Source organism: Capra hircus, chromosome 3, assembly GCF_001704415.2.
Source record: "Capra hircus breed San Clemente chromosome 3, ASM170441v1, whole genome shotgun sequence".
Taxonomy (NCBI): Eukaryota; Metazoa; Chordata; class Mammalia; order Artiodactyla; family Bovidae; genus Capra; species Capra hircus.
Window position 1 is genome coordinate 104,874,775 of NC_030810.1, and position 17,609 is coordinate 104,892,383.

At 36.4% G+C, this 17,609-nt stretch overlaps 1 protein-coding gene across 5 annotated transcripts in view; it reads right to left on the reverse strand.

The window, feature by feature from the left end:
- ASH1L (ASH1 like histone lysine methyltransferase) overlaps nucleotides 1-17,609 on the reverse strand; it is a 206,579-nt gene that overhangs the window by 48,048 nt on the left and 140,922 nt on the right. For all 5 annotated transcript variants that reach the window (XM_018046245.1, XM_018046246.1, XM_018046242.1 and 2 more), the window contains one exon: nucleotides 8,667-8,761. In XM_018046245.1, the coding sequence (XP_017901734.1) occupies nucleotides 8,667-8,761 (95 nt within the window). The remainder of the gene's footprint in view (nucleotides 1-8,666; nucleotides 8,762-17,609) is intronic.

Here is a 17,609-nt window from a genome sequence, read left to right on the forward strand (position 1 = left end):
TGTGAAGAGGTGACTCATTGACCCTGATGCTGGGAAAGATTGAGGGCAGGAAGAGAAGGGGACGACAGAGATGGGATGGTTGGATGGCAACACCGACTCAATGGACATGGGTTTGGGTGGACTCCGGGAGTTGGTATGGACAGGGAGGCCTGGCGTGCTGTGGTTCATGGGGTTGCAAAGAGTCAGACATGACTGAGCCACTGAACTGAACTGATTTTCCATAAAAATGTTATTTGTTAACATGTAATTACATGTTTACATGTAATACAGTGAGTTTATTCATTTGATAAATCTGATGACAGAGCAATATGGATTATAGTTATATCTAAGTGAAATAACTTATGGAGGTTAATATAACAAGCTGCTGTCTGAGGCTACAGTTGGTAGAAGACTGGAGTCCATCTCTTGACAGGGAACCAAAGCTGAATGTGTAAGTACAAAGTCTGTAATGAAGAAGTACAACAAGGAAGTAGACTTTGGTATATTTAAATAATGAATGTGCAGCTGTTAAATGAAATGAGGTATATATTTACTCACGTGAAAACTTATTTTCCAAGCTGCAGAATAATATTAGAGCAAGGGCTGACTTAAAAAAAAAAAATCCATTAAATGGCTAAATATGGTGGGGACTGTCTAGGAAAGGGCACAAAGGAGCTTTCTGGAATGATGATAATGTTCTTGAGAAAGGTCTGGATTATAGAGGAGTACAAAAAAATTTAAAAATTGAGCAAAAGTACATTTAAGATTTGTGGATTTTATCAAGGGTAAATTCAAATCAAAAGAAAAACCCTACAAACAAATACTGAGATCTTGATTCTGACATTATGATGAAATATTTAGCTGGAAGTATATCAATCTCTGCAGCTTACTTTGCAGTGCATCCAAAAACATGATGGAACAACAGATGGATAAATACATGATAAATCAGGCAAATATCAATGACAAAACCTAGGTGATGGGATTTTTTTTTGTGATGAAATATTTTGTGTTCAGTTTCTTCAAATTTCTGTATGCTGAAAAATTTGGTAACAAAGTATCAGGAAAAAATAGCTCTCTCTCTCTATATATATATATGAAAGAGTTTGAAAGGGTATATGCTAAACTAGTACATTTCTGGGAAGGGGAACTTTATCTTTCAATTCACATCTTTCTACATTAGGAATTTTTATGAGTATGTACTGTTTCTAACAACAATCAAATAAATGTAATTTTTTAGCAAGTCAAAATTGGCTCTCAGAAGACAGGACAAATCCCTTGATGTAAAGGGTTAACTCTTTTCTTAGTGCGTTTTCTGTAAAGAGGCTGTAAAAGTATGAAGGAGTAGAGTGTAAGTTCTGAACATTTAAAAATAATACTTTTCTCTTTCTAGAAAGAAAGGCATCCATTATTCACGTCAGCTTTTTTTTTTTGGCCACACAGCATGCGGGGGGTCTTAGTTCTCCAATGAGGGATCAAACCCACGCCCTCTAGAGTGGAAGCATAGGGTCTTAACAGGCAGGGAAGTGCCATACTTCAACTAACTTTAAAAACACAATTTTCCCCACTGTCCAACATTTTGAGCTTTCCTAGAAACAGCTCCACAGATGTTATATGTTGCCTTTCTTGGTATTATTTGTATTTCTCTTTGATCCCTGGGTTGGAAAGATCCCTTGGAGAAGGGAAAGGCTATCCACTCCAGTATTCTGGCCTAGAAAATTCCATGGACAGTATAGTCCATGGGGTTGCAAGGAGTCAGACATGACTGAGTGACTTTCACCTTCACTTTTCTCTACTCCATATACTAAGAGTTGGGGAAAAAAATGATGAGACAGTCTTTCCTTTCCTCTAATATGTCTGAAACCAGAGCCAGGTAATTCATTCTTAATATGTGAGACTCACCTAAAAAGATCCTTGTCAAATTCTGCTGGAGATACCTTAGAAGAAGGTATTCAGGAGTTCCTCATTTGGAAAAAATACTGTTTTAGCTAATCCTCATTTTTAAAATGGAAAAAAAATCACTTTCACCTGAAAATTAGATGAAATCATATCTTTTGTGGATTTTTCTTATTGTATACTGGAACCTTGAGATCTCAAATCCTGCCACTGACTATTAGGAAAGGAGCAAAGAAATCCTTTACTTTTTCCCTTTGAAATAAAACTCATTTTGTGGGCCAAAAAAGTCATTTCAAGGAAGAGACAACAGGAGATTGTGTTGACCTTGAAATCTAAAAGGGAAAGGTCCATGACGATTTCGTTTATAAAATCAATTCTAATATGAAAAAGATATGAACAATAGGAGGAAGAATATTTCACAAAAGCATTCTATTGTTAATCAAGTAGCTAAGCAAATGAGGGAACCAAAGGAGAGGGAGCTATTCAACAAAAAGGAGAGAGGTAATAACGGCTCTACCTCTTTTCAAGATACCTTAAAGTCTGTTATTCTATGAAAATGGTCCCAATACCATCCAAAGAAAAGTTGCAGTGGTAGTGTTTGAGTGAAATGTGTGCCACCGAAGGAGTTATAAGCAATGATAAAAGATACAAGATGAAACTGTTTAAATTTCACTAAGCAAAATATGATAAGGATTCAAGTTTTTGGTTTTATCAGCCTGAGGAAAAACAGGTGAGATTCAGAAAGACAGGAATATTGTGATTTCTATCTCCCCTTTGGAAGAATGTCAGCTCCACAGAGGCAAGGATCTTTACTATTTTGTTTGTTGATGTATAACAAGCATCTAGAAAACTGCCTGATCAAAGAACAGGTCTTAAATTTTTGAATGAAATGAAAAGATATATTCCATGGCTTAAGTTTTGAGGTCCTCCACTAATTGTTTCCTTTTAAGGGAGGGATTGGGGGCAGGAGGAAAAGGGGAAGACAGAGGATGAGATGGCTGGATGGCATCACGGACTCGATGGACGTGAGTCTGAGTGAACTCCGAGAGATGGTGATGGACAGGGAGGCCTGCCGTGCTGTGATTCATGGGGTCACAAAGAGTTGGATACGACTGAGCGACTGAACTGAAGGAATATCTACTAAGCAATATTATAATCTTTCCTCAGTTTCCTGAATTCTCTTCTTCCTAAACACAATCCTTTTTTTTTGGCTTGGTTCATTAATTAATATTCCTCCAGTTTCATTGAGATATAATTGATATATATCACTGTAAAAGTTTAAGGTGTATAGCATAATGGTTTGAGTTACGTATGTTGTGAATGACTACAGCTATATGTTTAGTTAGCATCATCATCTCTTACAAAGACAATAACCAGAGAAAGAAAAAAAAAAAGGAAAACATTTTTTCCTTGCAATGAGAACTCAGCATTTACTCTCTTAACAATTTCATATATACAGCAGTGTTAACTATAGTTATCATGTTGACTATATCCCTAGTTCTTACTTATCTTGTAACTAGGAGTTTGTACCTTTTGACCATTTACTCACACTCCTCTTCCCACAACCCTTCAACTCTGGTAACCACACATAATGTGATCCCCTTTTCTATCACACACGCACACACACAAATACTTTTAGATTCCACATATATGTGAGATCATACAGTATCTGTCTGACTTATTTCACTTAGCACAATGCCCTCAAGGTCCACCATGCTGTTGCAAACTGCAAGATTCCCTCATTTTTATGGCTGAATAATATTCCACTGTGTTTATATGTGCACATGTGTGTATTATAATATGATATACATACAGCAACTCTTTTATCCATTCCTGCTTTGATGGACACTTAGGCTGTTTTCATATCTTGGCTCCTGTAAATAATGCTGCTATGAACATGTGTGTGCATGCATCTTTCTGAGTTACTGTTTTCATTTTCTTTGCATATATTCCCAGACATGAAATTGCTGGATTACATGGCAGTTCTTTTTTTTTTTTTCCTGCACTACTTGGGAGGCAGGCTCTTAGTTCCCTGACAGGGATGGGACCTGTGTCCCCTGCAGTGGAAGCATGGATTCTTTTTTTTTTTTTTTTTTTTTTTTGAAGCATGGATTCTTAACCAATGGATTGTCAGGAAAGTCTTTCAATTCAAAAGAAGAAGGAAAGAAAGCCTATTGTAAATGCCCATATTTTTGCTGACTGGATTCTTTCTGCCTTACTGATGTTCCAAGGTTGTTTCTTTCTTTCCATTTAGAGAACCTCCTTTATTCATAGGGTAAGTTTGCTGGCAACAAACTGTCTTAATTAACCTTCACCTAAGAAGCCTTTGCTTCTCTCAATTCTTGGAGGGATATTTTCAGTGGGTATAGGATTTCGGTTTGACAGTTTTTCTTTCCATACTTGAAAAATGTGCCATTTACATGAATTCAGATGAGAAATCCACTGTCATTTGATCTGATTTACACCTATGTATACAGAGTCATTTCTCTCATTATTTTAAAACTGTTTTGTCTTTAGCATGCTGAAGTTTGATAAATGTTGTCTTAGCCTGGATTTCTTTTGCATATATTCTGTTTGGGGTTTGCTCATCTTCTTGAATCAGAAGGTTTATGTCTTTTGCCAAATTTGGGAAGCTTTCAAGCCCTTTATTTATTCAAGGACTTTTTCATCTCTATCTTCTTTCTTATCTCCTCCCAGGACACCAAGAATATAAATATAAGCTCTTTTGTTATGGTCCCACAGCCTATCTCTCCTAATGTCTATTTTTTCTTTTGTTCATACTGGGTAATATTACATCATCTAGTTCACTGATTGTCCCCTGTATATCTTTCATTTTGTTGCTGAATCTATCCCTGAGCATTGTATTTTAGCTACTGCATATTTGTATTCTAAAATTTCTACTTGTTTTTCTTATCTTTCATTTCTTTATCAAGGCTCTATCTTTTTATGTTTTAAGTATGTCTATAATTGTTTGTTGAAGTGTTTTCCACAAATTATAACTACTGTAAAATCTTTATCAGATTATTCTATTATCTTGGTATTGGCATACATTGATGTCTTTTAAAATTCAGTTTGCAGTCTCCCTGGTTCTTGGAATGCCATGATTTTCAATTCAAACCTAGACATGGGATTTTATATGGCATATGTCTCAGAACTAAATTTTTTTGTTATTGCCCAACAGTATTACATTGTGTGGCTACATCACATATTGCTTATGTGCGTGGCATGCAGGACCCCAGTTCGCAGACCAGGGATGGAACCTGAGTCCCCTGTAGTAGAAGCACAGAGTCCCAACCACTGGACTGCCAGGGAGGTCTCTGGACCTATATCTTCAATTTTTTGGGTACTTACCTAAGCAACAGAATTGCTAGGTCTTGTATTAAATCTGTCATTAACTTGATTAATTATTAAAATGTTTTCCAAAGTGGTTATACCATTTCATGTTCTCACAGCAATGTGTGAGGGTTTCAGTTTCTTCACATTCTCATAAATCTTAATTAAAGTCATTTCAGTGAGTGTGAAGTGATATATTATGATTTTCAATTCCATTTTCCTAATGATTAATGATGTTTAACATCTTTTCATATGCTTATTAACCATTTCTATCATTTTTTTGGGGGGAAATATCAACTCAAATAATTTATTCACTTAAAAATTGTATTGTCTTTTCATTATTGAGTTGTAACAGTTCTTTATATATATGGGGTTTTGGATACAAGCCTCTTATTTGAAAATGTTTCTCCCTTTTTGTGGGTTGTTTTAGTTTCTTGGTGGTGTTATTTGCGGTACAAAATTTTAAATATTAATGCAGTCTAATTTGTCTTTTTTTTCCCTTTTATTGGTGTCAGACAGTTAGGAAAATTATTACCTAATGCAAGGTCACAAAAATTTACCCCTATGTTTTATAATTTTAGCTCTTGTATTTAGGTTGATGATCCATTTTGAGCTATTTTATCCTTTCATATGGGTATATCCGGCTATCATAGAAACCATGTGCTGAAAAGATCATGCTTGCCTCTTTGAACTCATTGTACAACTGTTATAAAAAATGAATTGACTAAATATGTAAAGGTAAAATATATATTTTGATAAATGAGTACTTATCATAAAATGTAAAATTTCTTTGAAATTCATTTCTCTGAGGAGATAAGGAAACATGATTTCATTAAAAATTAAAAAAAAATATTATTTTCCACCTACTCCACTGATGACAGGATGCATTATTGTTTTATTTAACTATTCTAGTCACATAACTAATGGCAAAGGCAGAGCTGAATGTAGGCCTGGCTGACTTAAAGCCATGCTCTTTGTTTACATGATGCTGGAAGTGGCCTGTTCCAAACAGCTGACAGGCCTCACTTTGTATGAATTTAATAATTCATAAATTATCTGAACAAATTAACACTGCAAAAAAAAATTCAGTCCTGTAACAGCCTGATGTTAAATCTTGTTTCACAGGAAAAAAGCCCACTACTTAGTTAGGTTTTCCCATTATTTACTTAAAATTTTAGACCACTGAGTACAGATCAGTCTTAGCAAGAAACTAAAGTGGGGATTTAGAGTGAAAATCTTTATTTAAATTAAGGGATTTCCATTCTGGACCTCTTAAACACTATTCATACCAGATATCTAACATAAATATTGGCCAATCCATCATTCATCTCATCTCCCTTGGAATTAACTGACTCTATCACCCCCCTGAAAAGTTAGAACTTCTTCCCAAAATGTGAGTTATCAGTTAGCCAACTTCCCATCCAGAGGAAAACCAGTGAGACCAAAATAGTCACGTTTCCTTTTACATGGAACTTTTAAAATTACCTCTATTTTCAAAGCCTGTTTATCACTAGCAGAGTCTGCGAAATAGCTAAATCTGTTGAGAATCTTCTTCCACTGTCATGATTTCACTACTAAAAGTACAGGCTCTTTCAAAAGAACTTTGGTAGTAAGCCCAAAGAATATGGAACTTACTCTTACCTTTCTTAAGTAACCAATAGTACAGTTATCTAGCTGAGAATTAAATCTTGTAATGTTGTGTGTGCTGTGCTCAGCCACTCAGTCGTGTCTGATTCTTTGTGATCCCACGGACTCCTCTGTCTATGGAATTTTCCAGGCAAGAACGCTGGAGTGGGTAGCCATTTTCTATTCCAGAGGGTTTTCCTGATCTAGGCGCCCGAAAGGTAGAAAGGTATGCTTGTAATGCTATGTTGTAGTTAAACTATTCTCTAGCCACCCAATACAGAATAACTGAAGCAAACTAATCTTTATTGCATAACTTGTCTATCCTTGCTGCTTTAAATACATTGCTGGTGCTGGGCCTTCTGGGGAGAAAAAAGGAACTAAATAATCATAACACAGAGAAGAGCACCACAGTCAAGAGAGTCACCAGTGAAGAGGATACTAAAAGTACAGGATCAACATCTTACTATACAAGTAAGTTGTTCTTGAGAAAAAAATCCTCTTCTTACATTCATAACTTATTCTGATTTCTCCTTTTCTTTCATTTGTATATCCAATATTTATTAACCTTCTATTAGGCACCAAGCACTGGAAAATCAAAGGAGAAAAAGAAAAACAAATGATCCTGTTCTCCTGAAGCTTATAATCTAGTGAAGGAGACAGATTAGTAAATGAGTAAATAAATACAGCAATTAAAGATGATAGAAAAATAAACAGGGTGCTGTGATATAGAATTGATATAGAGCAAAGAATCCTATTCAGTAGGACAAATCAGGAAAATAATTTTAAAGAAAACAATATTTAAGCTGGTACTGACATTTAGCCTGTACTCATAGGATAAGAAGAAATCCACTGTGGGAAGATCTTTTTGGGTAAAGGTAATAATAAGCAAAATGCTCTTTTGGCTATAAAGAGCCTGGAATGGCCTAGAATCTGAAAGAAGACCAGCATGACATAATACAGTGAATAAAGGAAATCTGGGAAACAGCAGAGGCAGAATAATGAGGTAGTCAGGAACCAGATCATTCCCAAGTGTTGGGAGAAGGACTTTATAGTTTAATGGTGAGCCACTGGAAGGTTTTAAATATGATTTAAATTATAAAATGACTTTTCTTTTTACTGTGTATAGAGTGGATTGGAAAAGAGTAAGAATGAAAGTAGACAGATCTGTTAGAAGGCTACTGTAATGGCCCAAGCAAAAGATAATAGTGGCATGGACCTGAAAAACAGCAGTGGGATTTGAAGAGAAGCAGGATATATTCAAGGATGAAAATAACAGAACTTGGAGATGGAATGGGTGAGGAGTTGAAAGAATGAAAGAAATCCAGGATGACGTCCAGGTATACTTTACTTATCTGATAAGATTCTGGAAGGTATTATTATTGGAATGCTAAACAAAGATTTGACATTTGCTCCAAAAATAAACAGAAAGATAAAAACTTGATCAATTTTCAAGAATATAAATGATCAAAAAAGCAGTGGGTCTTTCCCCTTTGATTATTACATATCCACAAATCATCTCCCTTTGAACACAGAAAACATTAGAAACTGAAGTAATGAAGTAGTTGGGTTTTCCTAGAGGACTCACTTAGAGGATCAAATGTTACACATGGAGTGTTGTTTATTGACACTTCAGTGAATAAGACTTATGTTATTTTGACCCCTAGAGAGCAAAAGAGTTTGCAAAATTCTTCAGAGTGACTATAAATTAAATGGTAAAGACTTGACCTCCTGGAGATATAGAAATAATGAGAACACAAAGACATTAATTACATTTCACCTAAACTCAAGAAATACCATTTCTTTTCGGCAATATATTGTGTATACTGAGTACTCACCAACATGAATGGGAGCTGGGAATAATCCATATTCATGTTCTCCTGGAGTGTATTCCAGCTTCTCTTTCTTTAATTGGATTAGTCTGCTCTTTGGGCTGTGATTAGAAAAGAATGGAAAACAGTCAAAGGCAAGAGAATTTCCTCTTGTAAAATACAGAAAAAAAAAATCACTCTATCAAGCATTTGTTTTAGTGGTAATCATTTGTAGAAACATTGAATCACTATGTTGCACAGCTGCAGCTAACAGAGGGTTGTAGGTCAATCATACTCTATTTAAGAAAATGCAATACTGGGCTTCCCTGATGGCTCAGTGGTAAAAAATTCACCGGCCAATGTAGGAGACATGGTTTGATCCCTGATCCAGGAAGATCCTACATGTTGTGAAGCAACTAAGCCCATATGCTACAACTGTTGAGCCTGTACTCTAAAGCCTAGGGACCTAAACTACAGGGCCCACACACCAAAACTACTGAGGCCCGCATGTCCCACACTCTGTGCTTCATGAAAGAGAAGCCACTGCAACAAGAAGCCTGTGCACTGGAACAAGAGTAGTCCCTACTTGTTGCAATTAGAGAAAAGCCCTCACAGCAATGAAAACCCAGCACAACCAAAGATAAATAATAAAATTTAAATAAGAGAGGAAAAAAAAAAAAAGAATGTAATGCTATTTTGAGTTAAAAATCACCTTTATAAATATAATAAAGAATGCACTTGGCTTCACAGTAATTTATGCAAAAATATTAGTTAACAAAATGTTGTTGACACTGTTCAGTCACAAAGTCACGTCTGACTTTGAGACCCCATGAACTGCAGCATGCCAGTTCTCCCTGTCTCTCACCATATCCCGGAGTTTGCCTAAGTTTATGTCCATTGAATTTCATAAAGCAGCAAAAATTCCAAATTCACAATTCACAGTGATAATTTTTAAAAGTCTATCTACAAAACAAATGTATTTTCTTTTTCTATAATTTCGAACCCAAACTAGTCATTTCATGTGACTCTCCTAATTAGGGACAAAGAAAATAAGCAGTAACAAATGGTTTATATGCAAGAAACTATTCTGATTTGTTCTACATGTCAAAAATAGATAATTTATATACATACCTGGTTGGTAAATAAAATTGGGGGGGGGGGAGGAGTATTTGTTTTAACAGTGACTTACTTTCATATATTTTTAAAATCTAAATTTTTGGAATTGCCTTATAGTAATTATACTTAAGAAAGAACCTCATTAGCATTCTCCAACAGTTTTGCAGAAGGAACCTAAATTTCAGATATGATCATAATGACTGCTGTATATTTGCTTAATGGTTTATAAAAAGTACTTTCATTTGACTTATCATTTATGTCAATCCCGTGAAGTAGGCAAGAAATGTTTGACAGATTTGAAAACTGATGCTCTACAAAGCTGATTTACTGCCTAACTGGTAAAGAGATTCAAGATAAAAACCTCAGTTTCTTGCTAAATTCCTATTCAATTCCTATTCTTCTTATTTTTTTCCTATTCTTCTTATTTTATTCTATCATGTTTCATCATCTTTTACTTCTTCCACTCATCTTATTGGGTCCGTGTTCCTAATGATTGTTGTGAGATAAAAATCTCAAGCAGATATATAAAAAGGAAAGGAAGAAAAGAAGGGAGAAAAAAGAAAATGAGATAAAGAAGAGGGCCTCATTCAGTCGACTCTGATTTTATTTAGGCTTAAAGTTCTAGTAAATAAGGCAAGGTGAATATATTTCTTTCACGAATTATGACGTATTACCTTTCTCCAAACAAGTCTAATCTATTGTATCTTGTAACAATTAGGTATGTGAATATACACATTTTGCAGATGAGAAAACTGAGGGCAAAAATTAAGTTATTTGAAGAACCCAAAGTTCTTATTAGAAGACTGGTTCTTTCTAGTGAATCCATCATTTATTTATTTAACAATTACTGAACACTCATTAAGTCCAGGCCTTGTTCCAAGTGCTGAGAAACAGTGGGGAATAAGACATTTTACCTGGGTAGGCATACAAAAAGGAAACAAGAAAAACTAATAAAACTAGGAAAAAAAAAAACAACAGAAAATAATAAATGCTAGGCAAATAATTAAAATGTGAAGAATAGCAAGTTATTTGGGAAGGCTTTTCTGAGGAAGTAACATTAAGCTAAAACGTAAATGTTACACTCAGGAGAGGATCTGGAAAATAGACGAAAATCAGGCAGAGGATATAGCTGGAATAAGACGAAAGTTTAAATGAGATTGGAGAATTAGAAGAAATAAAAGGAGACTGAAGCAGTCCAGGTGAAGTTAGAAACTAGGTCATATGAAGTTTAAAGGCAGTGGTAAAAAGTTTGGGGAACAGTTACAAAGAAGGAAAGGAAAGATAATAGACTATTCTACTTACATCTAAATATCACTTTTCTCATTTTAAAAAATGATGCAGAAAGTGATTTGTGACCAGAAATATGAATATTTTAACTAACCAAAATCTGTATTTCTTTACTGTGAAAGTTAAGAAGATCAGGAAAACAACTGTGTCTAGAACCAAGCACTCTGTATCAAAGAAAATTTGGTTTATACTTTATTAGATTTAAGATTTAACCAAACTAATTAAACAGATAACATAAAAGCTTTCATTTAGCTAACACAGGAATGGAAGCAAAACTAGTATTTTACCCTGGTGCCAAAAGGGTCAGCAAGCATACAAGGGGCAGTAGTTGTGAAAGAGTATACTTGGCACCCTGAAGTTAACAAACAAAACCACACACACACACACACACCCCTTCAGGGTCACCTTCAATGTTTTACTCCTTCAAATAAATGAAACCTTGAATGGAAAAAAAAAAGTGATACTGTTAGTGGATCAGCTGCGTAAGACTCTTTGTGACCCCATGGACTGTAGCCAGCTAGGCTCCTGTCCAGGCAAGAACACTGGAGTGGGTAGCCACTCCCTTCTCCAGGGAATCTTCCCAACCCAGCGACAGAACCTGGGCCTCCTGTACTGCAGGCGGATTCTTTACCATCTGAGCCACTAGGAAGATCCCAACCAAAACCCTGAATACATCCCATCAATTACAGTCTCCCTAAAAGAATCAAAATTGATTCCCTGATTTTGCAATGCTGATATCTAAGATGAATGACATCATCATGGGTAAGACAATCATGTGAGAAACTGTTTTCCTAGTTGTTAGTTAAGTCTGATTTTGGTTCTAAATTAGACATAATCATTTATTTCCCTGTTGGTTACAACACGGAAGGCGCTCTGTTTTAAATACTCTGCTCCACGATACTAACAGAGAGAGTTTAGTCATTTCTGTCCATTTGTCTTAGAGATTCTGAACACTCCTGGCGTCTTCTGTGGTATTTATTTGTGTGTCACTATCAGTTTAAAGTAATGCTCAAAATTCTCCAAGCCAGGCTTCAACAGTACGCGAACTGTGAAATTCCAGATGTTCAAAGCTGGTTTCACAAAAGGCAGAGGAATTAAGAGATCAAATTGCCAACATCCACTGGATTATCGAAAAAACAATAGAGTTCCAGAAAAATGTCTACTTTTGCTTTATTGGCTATGCCAAAGCCTTTGACTGTGTGGATCACAACAAACTGTGGAAAATTCTTTAAGAGATGGGAATACCAGACCACCTGACCTGCCTCCTGAAAAATCTGTATGCAGCTCAAGCAGCAGCAGTTAGAACAGGACATGGAACAACAGACTGGTTCCAAACAACAAAAGGAGTACGTCAAGGCTGTACACTGTCACCGTGCTTATTTAACTTATATGCAGAGTACATCATGAGAAACACTGGGCTGGATGAAGCACAAGCTGGAATCAAGATTGCTGGAAGAAATATCAATAACCTCAGATATGCAGATGACACCACTCTGATAGCAGAAAGTGAAGAGGAACTGAAGAGCCTCTTGATGAAAGTGAAAGAGGAGTGTGAAAAAGCTGGCTTAAAGCTCAACATTCAGAAAACGAAGATCACAGAATCCGGTCCCATTGCTTCATGGCAAATAGATGGGGAAACAGTGGAAACAGTGGCTGACTTTATTTTTTGGGGCTCCAAAATCACTGCAGATGGTGACTGCAGCCATGAAATTAAAAGATGCTTACTCCATGGAAGAAAAGTTATGACCAACCTAGACAGCATATTAAAAAGCAGAGACATTACTTTGCCAACAAAGGCCATCTAGTTAAAGCTGTTTTTCCCAGTAGTCATGTATGGATGTGAGAGTTGGACTATAAGGAAAGCTGAGCACTGAAGAATTGATGCTTCTGAACTGTGGTGTTGGAAAAGACTCTTGAGAGTCCCTTGGACTGCAAGGAGATCCAATCAGTCCATCCTAAAGGAGATCAGTCCTGAATATTCATTAGAAGGACTGATTCTGAAGCTGAAACTCTAGTACTTTGGCCACCTGATGTGAAGAACTGACTCACTGGAAAAGACCCTGATGCTGGAAAAGATTGAAGGTGGGAGGAGAAGGGGACAACAGAGAATGAGATGGTTGGATGGCATCACTGACTCAATGGACATGAGTCTGAGTAAACTCTGGGAGTTGGTGATGGACAGTGAGGCCTGGTATGCTGCAGTCCATGGGATTGCAAAGAGTCGGACACAACTGAGCAACTGAACTGAACTGAACACAAGAGCTCTGACAGAGATATACAATGAGACTGTTATTTCCATGCCTGCTAGTGTAATATCCCATGGATATTGGGATCAATGAGAGATTTCCCACTAATCAAGGAGAGATTTCCACATTCAAGTCTTATCATTTAAGAAATGCATTTCATAAGGCTACAACTGCACAGACAGTGATCCTCTGATGGAACCAGGCAAAGGAAACTGAAAACCTTCTGGAAAGATTCTAGATCCCATTAAGAACATTCATGGTTCACAGGAGGAGGTCAAAATGTCAACATTAATAGAAGTTTGGAAGACACAGCCAACCCTCACGGATGACTCTGAGGGGTTCAAGACTTCATTGTAGGTAGTGTACTACAGATGTGGTGGAAGCAGCAAGAGAACTAGAATTAGAAGGGGGACCTGAAGCTGTGACTGAACCGCAATCTTACACGATTTTCACAGATGAGGAGTTGCTTCTCACAGATGAGAAAAGAAAAGTGGCTTCTTGAGATGGAATCTACTCCTGGTGAATATGCTGTGAAGATTTTGCTGAAATTAGAATATTACATAAACTTAGTTACTAAGGCAGCGGCAGGATTTGAGAGGATTGATTCCTATTTCAAAAGAAGTTCTGTGGGTAAAATGTCATTGCATGAAAAAAAAAAAAAAGACTACTGCATGCTGCAGAGAAATCATTCGTAAAAGGAACAAAGATATAGCAAACTGCATTGCTGCTTTGTCTTCAGAAATTGCCTCAACTGCTCCAAACTTCAGCAGCAACACCCTGATCAGTCAGCAGCTGTCAACATAAAGATAAGACTCTGACAGCAAAAAGATTACAACCTGTTGAAGACACAGATGATGGCTGGGTTTTTTTTGACAATATAATACTTTTAATTCAGGTATGTACATTTAAAAAAGACATAATGCTACTGCACACTTAACAGACTACATTACAGTGTAAACGTAACTTTTATCTGCACTGGGAAACAAAGCCTCCGTGTGACTCCCTTTACTGCGACAGTCACTTTATTGCAGTGGTTTGGAACCAGACCTGCAGTGTCTCTGTTACATGCCTGCATATATAATGTCAAGTGCTTTTTATGCTCTTCAGAAAAAGAACCTATTTTCCTTTTACGTGGGAAAAACCCAGTGCTTCCCTGCTATTTCTTTCCTGTGTGCCTCCTTTTACACAGAACATGACTGCTGACGCCTCTAGTCGTCATATGTGTGGAAGTTTTTCACCACACCAACAAATTCTCTTTACACCAGCTCAGTGTCCTAAAATTAACTTAATTCTAACACTATCCACCTGGAGACACTGTTAAATCCCACAGGTTAAGGGCTCAGTCCCAAAAGACTGCCTTCACTCAATTTCAGATGACAGCTGAAAACAGTAAATTCCCAGGTTACCCACAAGTTATGTCCTACAAACTGGAGGTCCCCATTACCTCTTCTCTCAGGTTGGATTAATTTGCGACAGCCCTAACCTCTCTGGGTGTATCACTGTCCTTGTACTTTCAATTGCTCAGCAACCTGGAAGCTCTCTGAACTCTATACTATTAGGATTTTATGGAGGCTTTATCTTTTTTTCCCTTTCTTCCTATTTTTATTGGAAGATAACTGCTTTACAAAAGCAAAAGATATTAAGAAGAGGTTGCAAGAATATACAGAAGAACTGCACAAAAAAGGCCTTAACCCAGATAACCATAACAGTGTGGTCACTCACCTACAGCCAGAAATCCTGGAGTGTAAAGTCAAGTGGGCCTTAGGAATTACTATGAACAAAGCTACTGAAGTGATGGCATTCTAGCTGAGTTATTTCAAATCCTAAAAGATGATACTGTTACAGTGCTGCACTCAACATGCCAGCAAATTTGGAAAGCTCAGTAATGGCCACAGAACTGGAAAAGGTCAGTTTTCATTACAATCTCAAAGAAGGGCAATGCCAAAGGATGTTCAAACGGTCATATAATTACACTCATTTCACATGCTAGCAAGGTAATGCTTAAAATCCTCCAAACAAGGTTTCAACAGAACGTGAATCACGAACTTTCCAATATAGAAGCTTTTACCTCTAGATGTAGAAAGCAGAAGAATAAGAGATCAAATATCCAACATCTGTTGGGTCACAGAAAAAATAAGAGAATTCCAGAAAAACATCTACTTCTGCTTCACTGACTATACAATAGCATTTGACTGTGTAGATCACAACAATCCATGGAAAATTCTTCAAGAGATGGGACTACTAGGCTACCTTACCTACCTCCTGAGAAACCTGTATGCAGGTCAAGAAGCAACAGTTAGGACTGGACATGGAACAACAGACTGGTTCCAAATAGCAAAAAGAGTATGTCAAAGCTGTATACTGTCACCCTGCTTGTTTAACTTATACCCAGAGCACATCATGCAAAATGCCAGGCTGGAGGAATCACAACCTGGAATCAAGACTGCTGGGAGAAATATCAATAACCTCAGAAATGCAGATGATACCATCTTAATGGCAGAAAGTGAAGAGGAACTAAAGAGGAAACCTACAATGTAAAGGGAGTTAAGTAATCTCTCTCTTGGCAGGTCAGGAACATTGAGAAATACGAGGGTTTTAGAGTAAGAGGTTTTTCCAACAGTTATAGGTCCTTCATGTGAAATTTGATAGAGGAGAGTTGGAAGGCTTTTGATTCCTCACCTTGGTAGGTGAGTTTATAAGGACAATAAAACACTTTTGACACAAAAGTAAAGCATGTTGCTCAAGCTGCTGTAATCATATTACAAGAGGTTTTTGCACTGTATATTAATCAACATATGTAAATAAAACTGGTCTTAAAGGCCATTACATCAAAGTAATGAGATTTAATCCAATAACACATAAAAAAGATTATACAACAAGATCAACCTGGATTCATTCCAAAGTCACAAGGATGGTACAACATAATCAATGTGATATATCACATCATCTCTAAAAGACAAAAACCACATGATCACTGCTAAGACGCAGAAAAAGCATTCAGTAAAATTAAACATCCATTCACGATAAAAACTCTTACCAAAGTGGGCACAGAGGGAAAATATCAACATAATGAAAGTTATTTATGACAAGCCTACATTCACTATAATGTTTGACACTGAAAAGCTGAAAGCCTCGCCACTAAAATTTGTAACAAGACAAAGTTGCCCACTGTTACCACTTTTCTTCAACATAGTATTGGAAATCTCAGCAACAGCAATCAGATAAGAGAAAGAAAAGGTATTCAAATTGGTAGGGAAGAGGTAAAATTGTCATGAGACGCAGATGACATGATATATCTATATATAAAGACTCCATACAAAAACTACTAGAACTGGTAAGTGAATTCATTCAAGGAAGCATGATACAAAACTCTCCAAAATATCCAGAGAGCTCATACAACTCAATAACAAAAAACCAAACAATCTAATCAAAAAATGAGCAGATGATCTAAACAGACATTTCTCCAAAGAAGAAATAAAAGATGACACAAACAGATATACCATGTCCTTGGACTGGAAGAATCAATACTGTGAAAATGTCTTCCCAGAGAAATCTACAGATTCAATGCAATCCCTATCAAATTACCAGTGGCATGTTTCACAGAATTAGAACAAAAAATTTTACAGTCTGAATGGAAACAAGACCACGAATAGCCAAAGCATTACTGAGAAAGAAATACAGAGGTAGAGAAATCAGGCTTCATACTATATTACAGACTTCAGGCTATACTTCAAAGCCATAGTCATCATAACAGTATGGTACTGGCACAAGAATATTTTAATACCTGGATCCCACTTGCAAAACTTTTAATGCAATTATATATATATATATGTGTGTGTTTACATATATATATGTGTGTGTATTTTTTGTCTGTAGTCTTCCTATAACAAAGATAAGCTTCATTAATCTTGTCTTTGTTACTGTTGCTGGTTGATTATAGAAATGACTCAGAACAAGTTTTAAATGCTAATGGATTATCAGACATTGTTCATAGTAAATGGTGGAGAAACAACTTGGGAATTCATAGATTAGAACATGCACTAGTTTTAAGTCATTTGGTGACAAAGGTAGCTTCCACAGTGTAGTTGGAATTCAAAAGGCAAATGAAAGCCGCACCTAGCAACCTGCACTATACTTTCAGTGAATAGACAGCCACTAAAATTCTGAATAGGATTCTACAACCTTTGTTACATTAGCTAAAGATAACATTACTAAGATGTTAAAACACAAACCAAAGTCAAGCTGAGTAGACTGTTCATCAAAGACAAAATGGAAAAAGATTAAAAATGGGAAATCAACTATATATTCCTAAATAGAACAC